We start from the raw sequence: 13,088 nt of genomic DNA, 5'->3' as shown, positions 1-13,088 counted from the left end.
GCAAAATTTAGACCAGTGAAGTGTGTGAACAAATGCAATGCAAGTCTTATAAAGAGCCTTTCAACTTGCAAAAACTCTCATCAGGTAATGGCAGTCTATGCTGTATATGACTGTCACCATGTATACCTTGCACATTTCTGGCATAATAGTGCTCTCATTATCAAGGTGGGCCAAGAGCCTTTTCTAAATGCTCTGAAGCCCTGTTTTTTAAGAAGCATGCAAGACGCCATTTTTCTATGCTTCCTTTAAAACTAAGTATACACTGCTGGTTGTCAGCTTAGGCGGCAGTAAGATGTGATCAAAGTAACCACTGTGCTGTTAGTGCCCCTTTTTCTTAGAGCGTAGCTCTTAGGCACCCATTTGTGCATTCCGCATCATAGTCGTCGTCGGCATAGCACTCTTTTGAGAGGTGATGTGTGTAGGCGTATGACAGGTGACGTGTTGACAGGTGGTACCAGAGTGAAACACCACCTGCCATGGCGAGAGCAGAGGAATGGACAACCGGAAGGTGGCTTCCCATGGGGAAGATCTCGAAAGGTGGCTAGCGACGTAACACACCACTTGCCAGCGGTGGGAGGTAGCACAATACAGTGTTAAAGAGGACCTTAAACACATTTTGCTGACAGGGCTGTCTCTGAGTTCCGGAAACCTCTTGACATTACTAATGTTCTGGAAACCATGGGGCAAGCTTAGTACAGCATAGGCAGCACACACGCAATCATCAGCCAGTGATGCTTCAGTGATATTTTTGTTTTAAACCATGAAATGCTTTTAGCTCCCGTTGTCGGCAGTGTGGTGACGTCACGCCGAGACCGAGAGCCAACATCCGGGCACTGAAACCCACTCATCCGGGCACTGAATTCTACTCATCCGGGCTCTGAAACGAGAACATCCGGGCACCATACGAGATTTAACGAGTTTCAACGAGACTATCTAAGCCCTCCTACGGGGCCGGCATACAAGCGCCGGTTGCTCTCCAAACGAGTCACAAAAAATAACTGCTGCAAGTGTCTTCTCAATGTTCATCAAGATATCACTTGAGCTGTGCATTTGATAATGCACGGAATTATAATTTCCGATTTCTAATAACACGTGCGAAAAGCACATAAATGCCACGATACACTTCGTTGTCATACGTGATCTCTTAGGGGCTTCGCGCATCGAAGCAAAGCCGCGCAGGCGCACAGGGGCCCGGGGGAGGAGCTTCGTGTCGTCTGCTACCGCGCTGGCGCGCACCTCGCTTGCACCTCGCTTGAGGTGCGCGCAGCGCTGTAGCAGACGACACGAAGCTCCTGCCCTGGGCCCCTGTGCGCCTGCGCGGCTTTGCTTCGATGCGCGAACGCGCCGGATCCGCTGGCGCTCCGCGAAGCGCGGCCACGCGGAGCTGTGTTCGCACTTAGAGTGGACCACCCTGTACATTCTTGTCAGGCCTGCATCTCGTCGTGCCCGCGTACGCTTCTGCATCGTCCTGGATTTCAATGCCACCACCGTCACAGCTGCTTAAGCCGAGCAATGGAGCCTGTGTTAGGCCCGTAAACATTTCATGCTTACTCTACTCTCGGTTACGGGAGAGGCGCAATTTTTTATGCTACACTCATGAATATGCTCTTCTTTCATATACGAGAAAACCAGGCAGTGGTAGTATCATATTTTCATTAACACAGCAAATGCTATCATGATGCGGAACAGTTGCAAAGGGTGGTCGACAATAAAAAAAAATGCGCTAATGAGCTAGGAGTTTTACAGGCTGTGGTACACTGGAGCTTTGTGACATGGAGCATGTGTGTCATGTGGATCTTGGGTTCAGTTGGCATTGCAGTTTGTAGGATGTTTCGTTGTTCTTTTGATGTCCCATTTGGCCCAAACGGTGTTCATTGCTCCTTTTGTTTTCAGGATGGCTTTGACTTTCTGCTGTCATACTACGATGATCCTCGATCTTCATTTCCTGGACCCATCTACAGCTGGATGGCAGCATCAGGTGTGCCCGATTTCATTGAGAAGCTGCACTGTGCAGCTAAGGACTTGCATCTCAAGAGCTCAAAGGCATCGCCACCAAACCTGAGTGGTCAGAGCTCAACAGTTCAGTGTGCCTATGCCTGAGCAGGCTGCCCACTCTGTCAGGATCCAGCCTCGTATTCAGTGTTGTGCACTGCATTCAGCACCACTTGTGGTCAGCGCTGTTTAGCAATCTAGGAATATTATGTTATTCACTAGTGGGCTGAGGGGGCATGATTGTTAGAAGCACTTGTGTTGCCTTTGGTCCAGTGTATACTACAACAAAATAGAGCACTCTATATGCTGTGCATGGCTGTGAAACAACACAGTGTCTTGTTTCTAGCCAGTGACCCAGATTGGCAGAACAGTGCATTTTACAAAAGCATGCACATGGATCCCACTTGCAGAGAAAAAATGTGCTTGTTGAAAAGAAACTTGGGAAGCATCATGGTGTGATTTTATGGGAATGAACCTGGAGTAAAATCACTGGCTTTAGACTGCCATAGACATAATTGTTCAATGTTTGGAGGGGTTTCTTCAGCTGTGAAGAACTGTTCTTATTTAGTTTAAAGGCCAGCCACTCTGATGTTATGGACTTCTAACCAGCCGAAGGTATTGTAGTGCAAGTCTGCCAAGCTGTTGCTGAGAGACTGCTACAAGAACTGACGTCCTGCTGAGGACAGTAGCGCACAATAATTCTGCGTTTCGAGTTTTGTTACTCTGAAGGAATTCTGCGCCACCTTTTGGGGAATAGCCTTCATAATAATTGAAATTGTTCATGTATGTTCAGCTTGTTTGAGAGCTTGCAGAACTTCACTTAACTTCAGTGATGTAGTAACAATGCAGTGATCCAGCCTCATCAATGTTCTGCCGGAAAAGCCAGTTTTGGGTGTGTTACCGCATTTCACCAGGCGAGGCCCACATGACTGTGTTTCTTGAAGACGGAATATTTTGACGAGGTCTCTTGAAAAACAGGTACATTCAGGCAGAGGTGAACATGTAAAACCATTGCCTCTGTTTTTAAGTGGGTGTTGTAATTGAAGGGAGACATTCAAGGCAGCACGGCTGGTACTGAGCTTCCTTCAGCAGTGTAAATGTTCAGTAACCTGCAGTGCTTAAATGTGTTTAGAATAGTTAGTGCTGAAAGGTTCAATGCCTATTCTTCTCTGAAGTTAAGACAGGGACTTAGAATGCTTTCTTGCCAAAAGAAAAATAGCCAATACTGCAGATTTTTGCCTTTCAAAATACGTGCTACTTCTGTTTGTACAGTCTGCATCACCCTTATGTGGAGTGCCCGGACTGAGCGCTTCCCTGCAAACAAATCCACATCTCATCGCAACTGCTACGTACCAGAAGCAACACTTGCGCGAGAGTAGTGCCAGATAGACCCGCAAACAAAGTAAACATGAGCACTTGGCCCAGAAATCAGGGGCCGCTCTCCAATTTCGGCTTTTGTTACCGGATACGCACTGCTCGAGTACACTACACAAGGGTGACGCTGACTGTTCTAGGAGTTCCCCAGCAGCAAATGCCATGTTGCAATAAACTAGCATAGGTGTAAATGGTGTAAATAGTTTGTTTAGGTTCTTGCTGATGTTGCTCTCCAAACGCAGTGTGTTGGTTATCCCTTCCTGAAGCATTTTAAATATTAAACTTGGTATTTCTGTTTAGCCATACACCAACATATCTGTATTGAACCAGTGCCAATACCCTTTTTATTATCTTAAAGGGGCCCTGAAGTATTCCTTGTCTGTTGCAAGAAATGCCTTGGCATGGGTAGTGCACCTTGAGAGCACCATTATCCGAAAAGAATTTTTCACCAAAGGTACCATGTTTATGCATTCTTTCCTCCTGGTGCATTAGCCCTCGTACCAAGACTGTGTCCATGTCCAGTCACTGTCACCCATGGTAACCCCAGCCTCCCTATTGTTTTGAGAAGCGAGGCTGGCGATGACAGAGTTGAATAAGTTTAGTGTAGGTGCTGGCTCACTGGTGTCCTCTGTGTTAGCATAATGGCAGCGATGGAGTAGCTGCCACAAAGGGAGGAGACCTTGCCTTTGCACTCTATGGGCGCTACATGCCACAAAGGGTCATGTGACTTTATCCGTGTGTTCACTGTGGCATACTCTACCTGTTGAATGTGCGACCTTGCCATATACAAAGGATGGTTCAGGGCCCCGTCATGTAGGACTCAGTAAATTTTTCAGAATCATAAACAGACTCTAAAGGGACAATAAACCCAACTCTTAGCATGTCATTTCTTCAGTGCAATAGAATTTTAGTGCCTCTCGCTGTTGTCTCCCTGTTAGTTTGCCGCTGAAAACTGCTTTTTAGCGCAGGAACTTAGGAATGAATGAACGAAATTTGTGTGTCTTATGGCAGTTTCATTAGCGACGTCAAGATCTATGTCGCTAACTTCAGTGCCATGACTTCGCCAACTGCGTTTGGCAGCATCACTGCAGTGTTCTTTTTCCGAACTTTCATCATTTCTAGGCTTTGAATTCTGTTACCCTTGCATGATTTGGAAAAAAAAGAAAAGAAAAATGCTCCATGCCACAAAGTATCTTGTTTTATCACACTCCGGTTACTATTACTTGGAAGCAATTTACATGTCTTGTGGTATAGAAAAGTGTGCAATGAGGAAACATGGTTCGTAGTGTTTGCACTGCTTTGTGTCTTAACAAAGCTCTGTTTTTGGTGAAATCTTCATGTTTGATATCTTCGAAGGGCAATCTGCTGATCTAGACTAATTTCATAAAAGAAAGGGTTAACGGTCCCTCTAATTCGTCCCACTGTTGCCACACTCAGTGGAGTTTGGAAGTACCAAAGTTGCGAGAGGCTTTCCTCTGAATGCATTGTCATTAGTAACAAATAGATCTGCATTAATGTGTAGAATGACAGATTTGTTGGCAAGGCTAGGTGTGTCATTTTGTAGTGGTAGTTTTAGCTTTTAGTTGCTGCATTGTAATAGTCGGCTCTCTTGCCCAGAGCAAAAGCACATGGCGGTTTATCCTGGCCCATTTGCTGGAACAGTTTTACTGTCAGAGTAGATTTACTTTGTGATTAAAATGAGGACAGAGTGTCTGATTACTTTCCGGGCAATTTCCAGGCAGCTTTATAACGGGAAACATCGCAGTGCCCATTGAAGCAAAGGCCACTTGCTACGCAACGAGTTAACCTTCGTTCGCTTGCTATGCATTGTGCTGACAAAAGCAAGTGGTGCATCAGGGTCCAATGTGCTTCACTCGTCAAATGTATTTCAGCTTTCATTTCTGATGTGCTACCGTGGCAACCATACTTTATAAGTTATGTATTGAGGAAATTCTAGATCCAGTCTTTAAAACAACACTGTTTCAGCATATTTTTTTGTTAGCACAATACACTAGTAAGCAAAGGCAAATTCATCTTGCAGCAAGCAAATCTCACTATGGCAAGCGCGACTATCTTTAACATTGCAAAAAAAAAAAATGCAGCCTTAAGACAGTTAGGGACAAGTCTGATACTGTAAAACTGTTTCAGCAACTTGCCCAGAACATAAATATCCATCTTGTGCCCTTGTGGCATGCAGTGCATTATGGCTTAGTACGCTGTTCATTGCGCCTCCAGTTTTGTGAGGCAGTGTTTTGTCTGGAATGTTGGTTGATGTTTGGTGGAAACTAGTTTAATTTGTGTAGCTAGGTTCTAGTCACGTTGGTGTTTATTTTATTTTTTGTATAACTTTTGCTTCCTTGGAAAGTTTGGGTTGCTTTGTGCTGGTTTTTACCTCTTTTTTTTTTCTTTGTAGATGCTTATTAACCTGAAGTGTTGAGTGCTTTCTGTGGTTTTAAGTATAAAGTTTCACTCATCACAGTGTCAAGCACACCACAGTCATCACCTTACGCATAAGGGGGCTGCTGGAATTGCTTTTAAGGTTTGAAGGTGAGGTGCTTTGAAGGTTTTTTTAACTGTCATAGTTATCGCTCACTTGTAAGGGCAGACTGCAGAGGGGAAATTCTTAATTTCTCTATTCTGACCTCGTAGCTCTCCTGCCTCTCTTTGTGTCTGTGTTCAATTAACTTTTTCAGGTGCCATTTATCATTTCGACTGAAAACAAATATTTTTTGGCCTAAATAACATAATCAGGCCTCAAGAAAGCCAATTCGTTAAGTTTTCAAACTGAAAACACCTAAATTTTTACACATGCGTACAAAATGTCTTAAAAACTCTCAGAATAGTTGAAACTGTAATATTAAAGGAGCAGGATTCATGCAAGCAACTTGTTAGGAATAGTGGGATCATTTTGTGTTTTGGAGATGCACATGCCGCTAGAAATCCAGGGGGAAAAAAGTGGCAAAACCTGTCGGGAAGAAAATGACGAAAGACAAGCTACCAAGCTCACTGTTTTCTGAACTATTTCTTGCAGCTTTTCTTAGTTGGCATAAAGAAATGCTTTAATAGCAAGGTGAAGGATGCTAAATTGGCCTGAAATGAAATTTGTGCTAGTTAGAGCACAATCTGAGACAAAGCTGTGAGTTCGTAGTGTACACAGCTGTGTACAAAGCTCCCTTAACTCTTTCCTTACTGTGGCAAAGCAGGCGATTTCAGGTTAGTTTGCATAAATAATTTATTCACCCATTGATTTAAAAATTTTGCTTTATTACAACGCATCACTGTGTAGCTAATAGAGCTGTCTTTTTATTGACACAAAGAAAAAAAAACTAATGCTTACAAAGAAAAAAAATATTTGGGAAAATCTGAGTGACTCGCACACAACTTAAAAAAAGTTAAACATGTACAATCAGAAAACGGGGAAATAAAAATTCAGAATGTGCATTTTATGCGCTACTGTATCGGAAACGACTATTCAGAGTTAGAGACCTCCTAATGCTAAACTTTCTGATCAGTACAACAAAATTAATGGCATGCGCAGTGCAATGTCAAAGTCGACACCGGGCTGTCTTGGAAAAAACTCGATCCACTACACTGCTGGTGGTGGTGCGAATCATTCAGAACATGACCTGGTACCTTCAGAGAAGCTAGGAAAGTAGCAAATCATATCGGCAACAGCGGAAAAAACAGTTGCAGATGGCCCCTGTCGATAGTCCAGGCTTGGCGGAGTAGTCATCTCTGTCCGAACTAGATTCAGTCAAATGGACGTCATCTTTTCGCATGTAACTGTCAGTTGCATCTGCAGTGTCAAGTGTTGGTGCTGCGGAATGGCGAGAACGCCATTGCTGAGCACGGTTGGTGCGAGGCGAGCACAGCACCTTGGACCTATCCGTGCTGTGATTGCTGTGCATTGACAGGTTTAGGGTACTTTAAATATAATCCCTCCTGCAGCTGATGACAAAATTTAATTTTAAACTGAAGAACAGTTCTTTTGCAACATAGCAAATGGCATTACTTCTTCAGAAGCGGCTCGGATCACCTAGAATGGGCCATTTAATGCCATCATTCAAATTGAACGATTTGAATAGGTGTGGTAAGGAAAGAGTTAAAGGATTAAACAGTTCATGTGAGACATGTTAAACATTGAGAACCTGCCACTTACAGTGACTACAATACCTTCCAAACCAATAAATCAGCCTTTTTGAACCTCTTGTAAAATGTATAGACTGAAAATGGAAAAGTATGATGTTGCTGAGCTCTTAAAGGGACTATGAAACAAATTAATTGAGATTACGTAAAGAAAGGCAATCCATCACTCGTCACCCCAGCGAAAGAATTTTCGAGCTAGCATGAATAACAACGAAGTTATAGACGATTAAAAATCACGCTCCTCCTCTCCCCCCTCAACTCATACGCGCGGAGCACCAAGATAAAATAAAGAAAACAGCTCCGAGACTGGGCTCCGCCCATGAATACGTCATTCGCTGACGTTCGGTTTACGACTTCCGGTTGTCGCACTCCCGAGGAGCAGCGTGCCTCGGCAGCGACTCTCCGGTCTCGGCGCTTTCTTTGCTCCCGAACTCCCGGCAGAAAGAGGAGGCAGAGGTAAATTGAAAACATATGCGTGAAGGCAATACCCTGGCCCGCGCTTGCCCGAGGGGGTCGCGCGGCGCCTCGAGCAGACGATTTTCACCGCTACCGGAAGTGTGCCCGTGACGTCGTAGCTGCCGCGGCTCGAGCGAATGACAGCGTGTGGTGGCCTACCGACGTCATGGGACTAGTGACGTCTGTTTTCCCGGTTTTGGTTTCAAAATCGCTCTCTACGAAGACACCAAACGGCCCGCGAATTTTAAAAAACGCGATTTTTAAAAAGCCATAATAAATTGCCGGCTCAGTTCCGAAGACTCATACTTGGTGTCAGTGCTTCTGAGCATAACTTCTAACATTTACAAGCGGCTTTTAATTCTTTTCATGGTCCCTTTAATGTTAGACTTCTCTGATTAGTTTTCGTATCTTCTTCTTGCTCTCTCTCTTCTGTTCATATAATGCCCCTTTGTTATAGGTTTCAGCTAATTGTGACTCTTGGTGTGAAAAAGCCCTGGGATTGCATAAAAAAAAAGATAGTGAATATTTTTGTTTACATAGGTAGGCCTTGTAATAAGGGAGTAATTACTCATTGGCATCCACCCAAGCGCAGCCATACGGCTACAAAGGAAAGCTATACAGCTTTCTCAGAAGCTTCGTAGTTAAAGAAAAATTCGTCCTGGTCCGGGGTTCGAACCCGGGACCACCGCCACACCGGAGCAGTCGCTCTACCAACTGAGCTAACCGGGACGGCAAGCTTATGGTAGGGCGAGAGCGAATTGATCAATAACTCGAAGTGGGAACAGTGTTGGTCAAATGTTTAGGGGAATCCCCAAAGGTGGAGTAAATTTGTAATAAAGGGAGTAATTACTCATTGACATTAGGTCAGGTGGCTACCTTGATGGAAGTAGTTTTTCGAGGCTTAAGGACTGGCATATCACATGATCAGGCTTGAAGACAAGTAATGTTTTACCCATATCACACAGGCACTTCAAAAGCCTTAGAAGGAATTGTCAGTTGACTTCATTTTCAGTTCAACACTTCTGATAGTCTTTTGACAAAGTAGCAGGAATAATTTCTGTCGGTACTCTTGAAGGCCTTCAGTCTGTAGGAGCATGCATACTAAAGCACATTGCATTCGCAGAAAGTGTATCAGGATATGTTTTATTATTATTATTTTACAGTAAAAGCTGTAATAGCATTGTACAAATCATTTAGTTGAAGCAACCAAGGGGGTATTATGGCAGCCGTGTAACATGTTCGGTGGACGTCACTACCGCGTACCTGAAAGCACGATTGAGGTGTCCACTGACCCAGGGAGCCAGTTATGCGCCTTTCCTTTCCTCAGAACGAACGAAGTCTAAACCCTCTATTGGTTTCAAGAAGAGGAAAGGCGCATTGCCTCAATTTATGGGTGGACACCACTGCCACCTCGCAACACTGTTGAGGTGTCCACTGAGCCAGTTATGCCCTTTCCTTTCCTCAAAACCAACGGGAAAAACTGGGAACTAGACAAGCGAGCCCTGGAGTCCATAAAGTGCGTCAGGAACACGATCTAACCGAAGATCACAAACAGAAGGCTGAATCTGCACGTGAGCATAGATGCCAAAATGGGCGTGTGAGACACCCAATCGGGCAGTCACCTATGAAACGTCAAACAAGACCTGCCACTCCAGACCTCTTGGCTGCTAATGCCAATCAGCTTTCGCTGAATAATACACTAAGCCGTTAAGCAAGGTGTAATTTTTTATTATTATTTTATTTTTATTTTTTTATTTATTTATGTAACCTTGAGCAAATGCTAAACCTATGGAAGTATCAAGCTGAACCTAGTACTCCCCCCCACCTTCCCCTCCATAGTCAGCTTCTCTTTTTGGCAAAAGCTTTCCTCCTATGGCAACTCGAGGCAGAACTTGGCTGTAGCACTGGCACCTTCTAGGGCCATACAGACATGCATGTGCTGCCCTTAGACCTACCTGTTGCACTGTAATTTGTCAGCATTGTATTCAGTCCCCAACTTGAGATCACTGGAAAACCTCCCTGAGATCTGTAGCATGAAGCAAGTACTGTTGTGGACAAAAGTCTGTAACCACTCATTGTGGCACACGAGTCCAACTTTTGCCTCAGCAAGTGTGGTCTCAAGCCACCAACTAACGAAGCTGTAGGCTTCAGTTATGGCTCATGCGTTCTGGGGGCTTTTGTCCCTGATGGTACTTTATTTTGCCAAAACTAACCAGGCTGCATGGTTTGCTTCCCTGTCTTATAGTGGAGCACTTGTTACCCCCCCCCCCCCCCCCCCCCTTCAAGCTCTAAATTTCGTAAGGTGAGGAGAACCCTTGTGCTCACCTTTCAAGACCTTTTGATCTTTAGAAAAGCCTTAAGGGCACCACTATACGAGTGAGAAGCAAACCATGCAGCCTGGTTACTTTTGACAAAAGATAACACATATGTCAACAGCATGCACATATGCTTGAAGGTAGATGGTATCAATGTCACATCTAATCTTTTTCCCTAAATACTGGCCCCACTGCCGTTGTGAAGAACTTTTGTCGTGCAGAGAAGCTGACTTTGGGGTTTTGCAAAGATCCTATGACACATTATTCACACTCATGCATGGGAAGGACACAGTAGTGGTGCAAAGAAAGAAATGCTAAAAATTGGTAAACCTTGGTTTTTCCAAGCAGTAGTGACATGGCACCTTTTAGTTTGATGGAGTTTAGGAATGTGGAAGGTCATCAAATCTACTGGCTGTTGAGGGCGTGTGTGTCATATGGGTGTGACTTTACTCAGTCTGGGTCCTTTAACATTCTTTTCATGCCAGTTCATTGTTGTATGTGGAATATTATCATAACTGTGATTTGAAGCTCTGGAGCAGAAACATCACTGCCCTGTATGCTTTAATAATACTGACCGGTGTGGGTTATCATGTTGCTCATTTTGTGACAGCTTGGCATGCATGAAGTATCACGGTTGGATACTTCATCTACCTGAACTGTACGTAAAGGTACTATGTGTCCGTATTTGTTGCCCACTCTCTACATTTACGTAATCTCTCTGAAAGCTCTTTTATCAAAAAGGGCTGAGGAGTAAGTGCTAATATTCATTTCACGTGAAATCTTGTACAGGGCATCATAACTAAAGGTGCTAGGAGCTCTACAGTAACTGGCTGTCAGTTTTGGCGCACAGATTCTATCTTGTTTTTCTCAAGTTTGCCACAGCATTTGTTCTTGCTGAGCGTACAGTGTTGTTCAGTTTGCACTAAAGGTGCTGGAGCTCATCAGTCACTGGCTGTCAGTTTTGGCGCACAAATTCTGTCTTGTATTTCTCAAGTTTATAACAGCATTTGTTCTTGCTGAGCGTACAGTGTTTTTCAGTTTGCACTAAAGGTGCTGGAGCTCTACAGTCACTGGCTGTCAGTTTTGGCGCACAAATTTTATCTTGTTTTTCTCAACTTTGCTGCAGTGTTTATTCTTGCTGATCGTCATACAGTGTTGTTCAGTTTACATTTGTTGGTTTGTTTAGTTTTCATGGAGTCATTGCACTGCAGATGGTTGTCATGCTGTTTAGACTTGTCAATCATCCTGCAAGCGGCATTAGCTGCTGTTCTTTGAAGTTGCCACACACCTACTACGCATATCTGTAGCTCCTGCACATTGCGCGCGAGGTGACTTGTTGTGGGCAGCCACTTTCACCCGCCTCCCAGTAAACATTGCATTTGTTTACAATTTTTGTTTCCGTTATTGCCTTGTTTGCTGCATGTTCTGAGGGAAAGTTGCAGCTAAGGACGTGAAGGAAAGGAATGGAAGTAGGATGTTCTGTCATAACCTGGAGTTGTTGCAATGCCCTGATGAGTATAAATAAAACATTGTTTCATGCTGAATTATTTGGTATGCTGTGATTGTGAGCCATTCAGCATGTGACTTGAGAGCAAACACCTTGAACATAAGCAATTTGCATTTTGCCTGAGCAGGCCAAGCCGCTGTGTTTCGATTAGTCATGGTATTCGAGAATAAATCCCTGGTGGTGAAATGTGCACTGCAGACTTTCACTTTGATGGCAATGCACATGCCACTCCACAGCTTCACCACCCATTGTTTCTTCTGTTGATTATCTCTCAGCTAAGAGTGTAGAAATTTTTGTAGTTGGCTAGGTCTGCACACTAGGACACCAATGCATTCGTCTGATTTATTTTGCATTTCGTCTCCACAAGAAGAATAAGCATATGCCGTTGACCAAGCGAAGTACATGCTGATGTTGCCATCCAGTCGCCCGCAGTACCCTCTTCCTTCTCTCACCACTGTGTGGCTCTACTGTATACGGACATTGAGGAAATGAACTTTGCAGTAGTAGACTTAAACTGTGAAGTACGCTACATCAGGCTTCAGGAGGCTTTCGCACGCGATATTATCCATTTTCATCATTCGCTCGGGCAGGCAGTTGGATGGCAACTAGCGGGAAGAGCAGTGGCTTTTTAGGTGGTCCCCAGAAGTTGAGAAAAAAGGGGTAGGTACTGATATATTTGTCGATGCTAGAAGCGTGTCCCACCAGTCATCGGGTCCAGGATCACCGCCGCATTGCCGAAGGAGGAAGGAAACGTGGGCCGGAGACGGGGAGTAGGGGAAGTGAAGGAAAAACTGTATTTACATTATTTACATAGAGCGGGACTGAGAATGGCTCTCAGTGGAAGGGGAGCGTCTTCGTCAACCGTAGTCGACTGGAGCTAGCAGGCTTCTCTCGGCCACACTCACGGCCGAGTTAAATATCGTTCGGTTTCCCCAGATCCCTGGCTGGGGAATAATGGTCGACGAACACTGTCCAATCGGATGGACCGAAGGGGACGTTCTTGTTACCGCCCACGGCTGGGCAGGTGCGGGTTTTTCCACTCTCTCGCAGCTGGTTGATGAGAGGAGGAGATGCTGACTCATCCAGCGCTGCGGGATAGGAATCTCCCGAAGTCCTCCAGCAGGTGAATAAACTTGCTTCCCCAGAACGCGAGTCGGGGCCACGGAATTCTTCAATTATCCGCCAGCGTGACCGGCGCGGCTCGTGGCCTTGGTGTGGGTCCCCGGCCTTCGCCTCTATAGTGGTCACCTCCGCTCAAGGAATTTCGCTGGGGTTACGGCTGACAATGGCCCTTGAAA

General features: G+C 44.8%; 1 protein-coding gene across 2 annotated transcripts in view; it reads left to right on the top strand.

Moving 5' to 3' along the window:
- LOC149349623 (stAR-related lipid transfer protein 7, mitochondrial-like) overlaps positions 1–11,827 on the top strand; it is a 31,364-nt gene extending 19,537 nt beyond the window's left edge. Inside the window, exons 6-7 of one of the 2 annotated variants that reach the window (XM_089578657.1) lie at positions 1,894–1,978; positions 3,725–11,827. In XM_089578657.1, the coding sequence (XP_089434783.1) occupies positions 1,894–1,978; positions 3,725–3,858 (219 nt within the window). In that variant the 3' untranslated portion in view covers positions 3,859–11,827. Of the gene's footprint in view, positions 1–1,893; positions 2,497–3,724 lie in introns of those variants that run through there. The other variant, XM_089578658.1, reaches the window with a different exon arrangement.
- Positions 11,828–13,088: the final 1,261 nt, after the last annotated feature.

The sequence above is a fragment of the Amblyomma mixtum genome, chromosome 3 (assembly GCF_055824585.1).
Source record: "Amblyomma mixtum isolate Tamu chromosome 3, ASM5582458v1, whole genome shotgun sequence".
NCBI classification, from domain to species: Eukaryota; Metazoa; Arthropoda; class Arachnida; order Ixodida; family Ixodidae; genus Amblyomma; species Amblyomma mixtum.
Note: the sequence above shows the minus strand (reverse complement) of the source record. Positions and strands in the feature narration are given on the sequence as shown.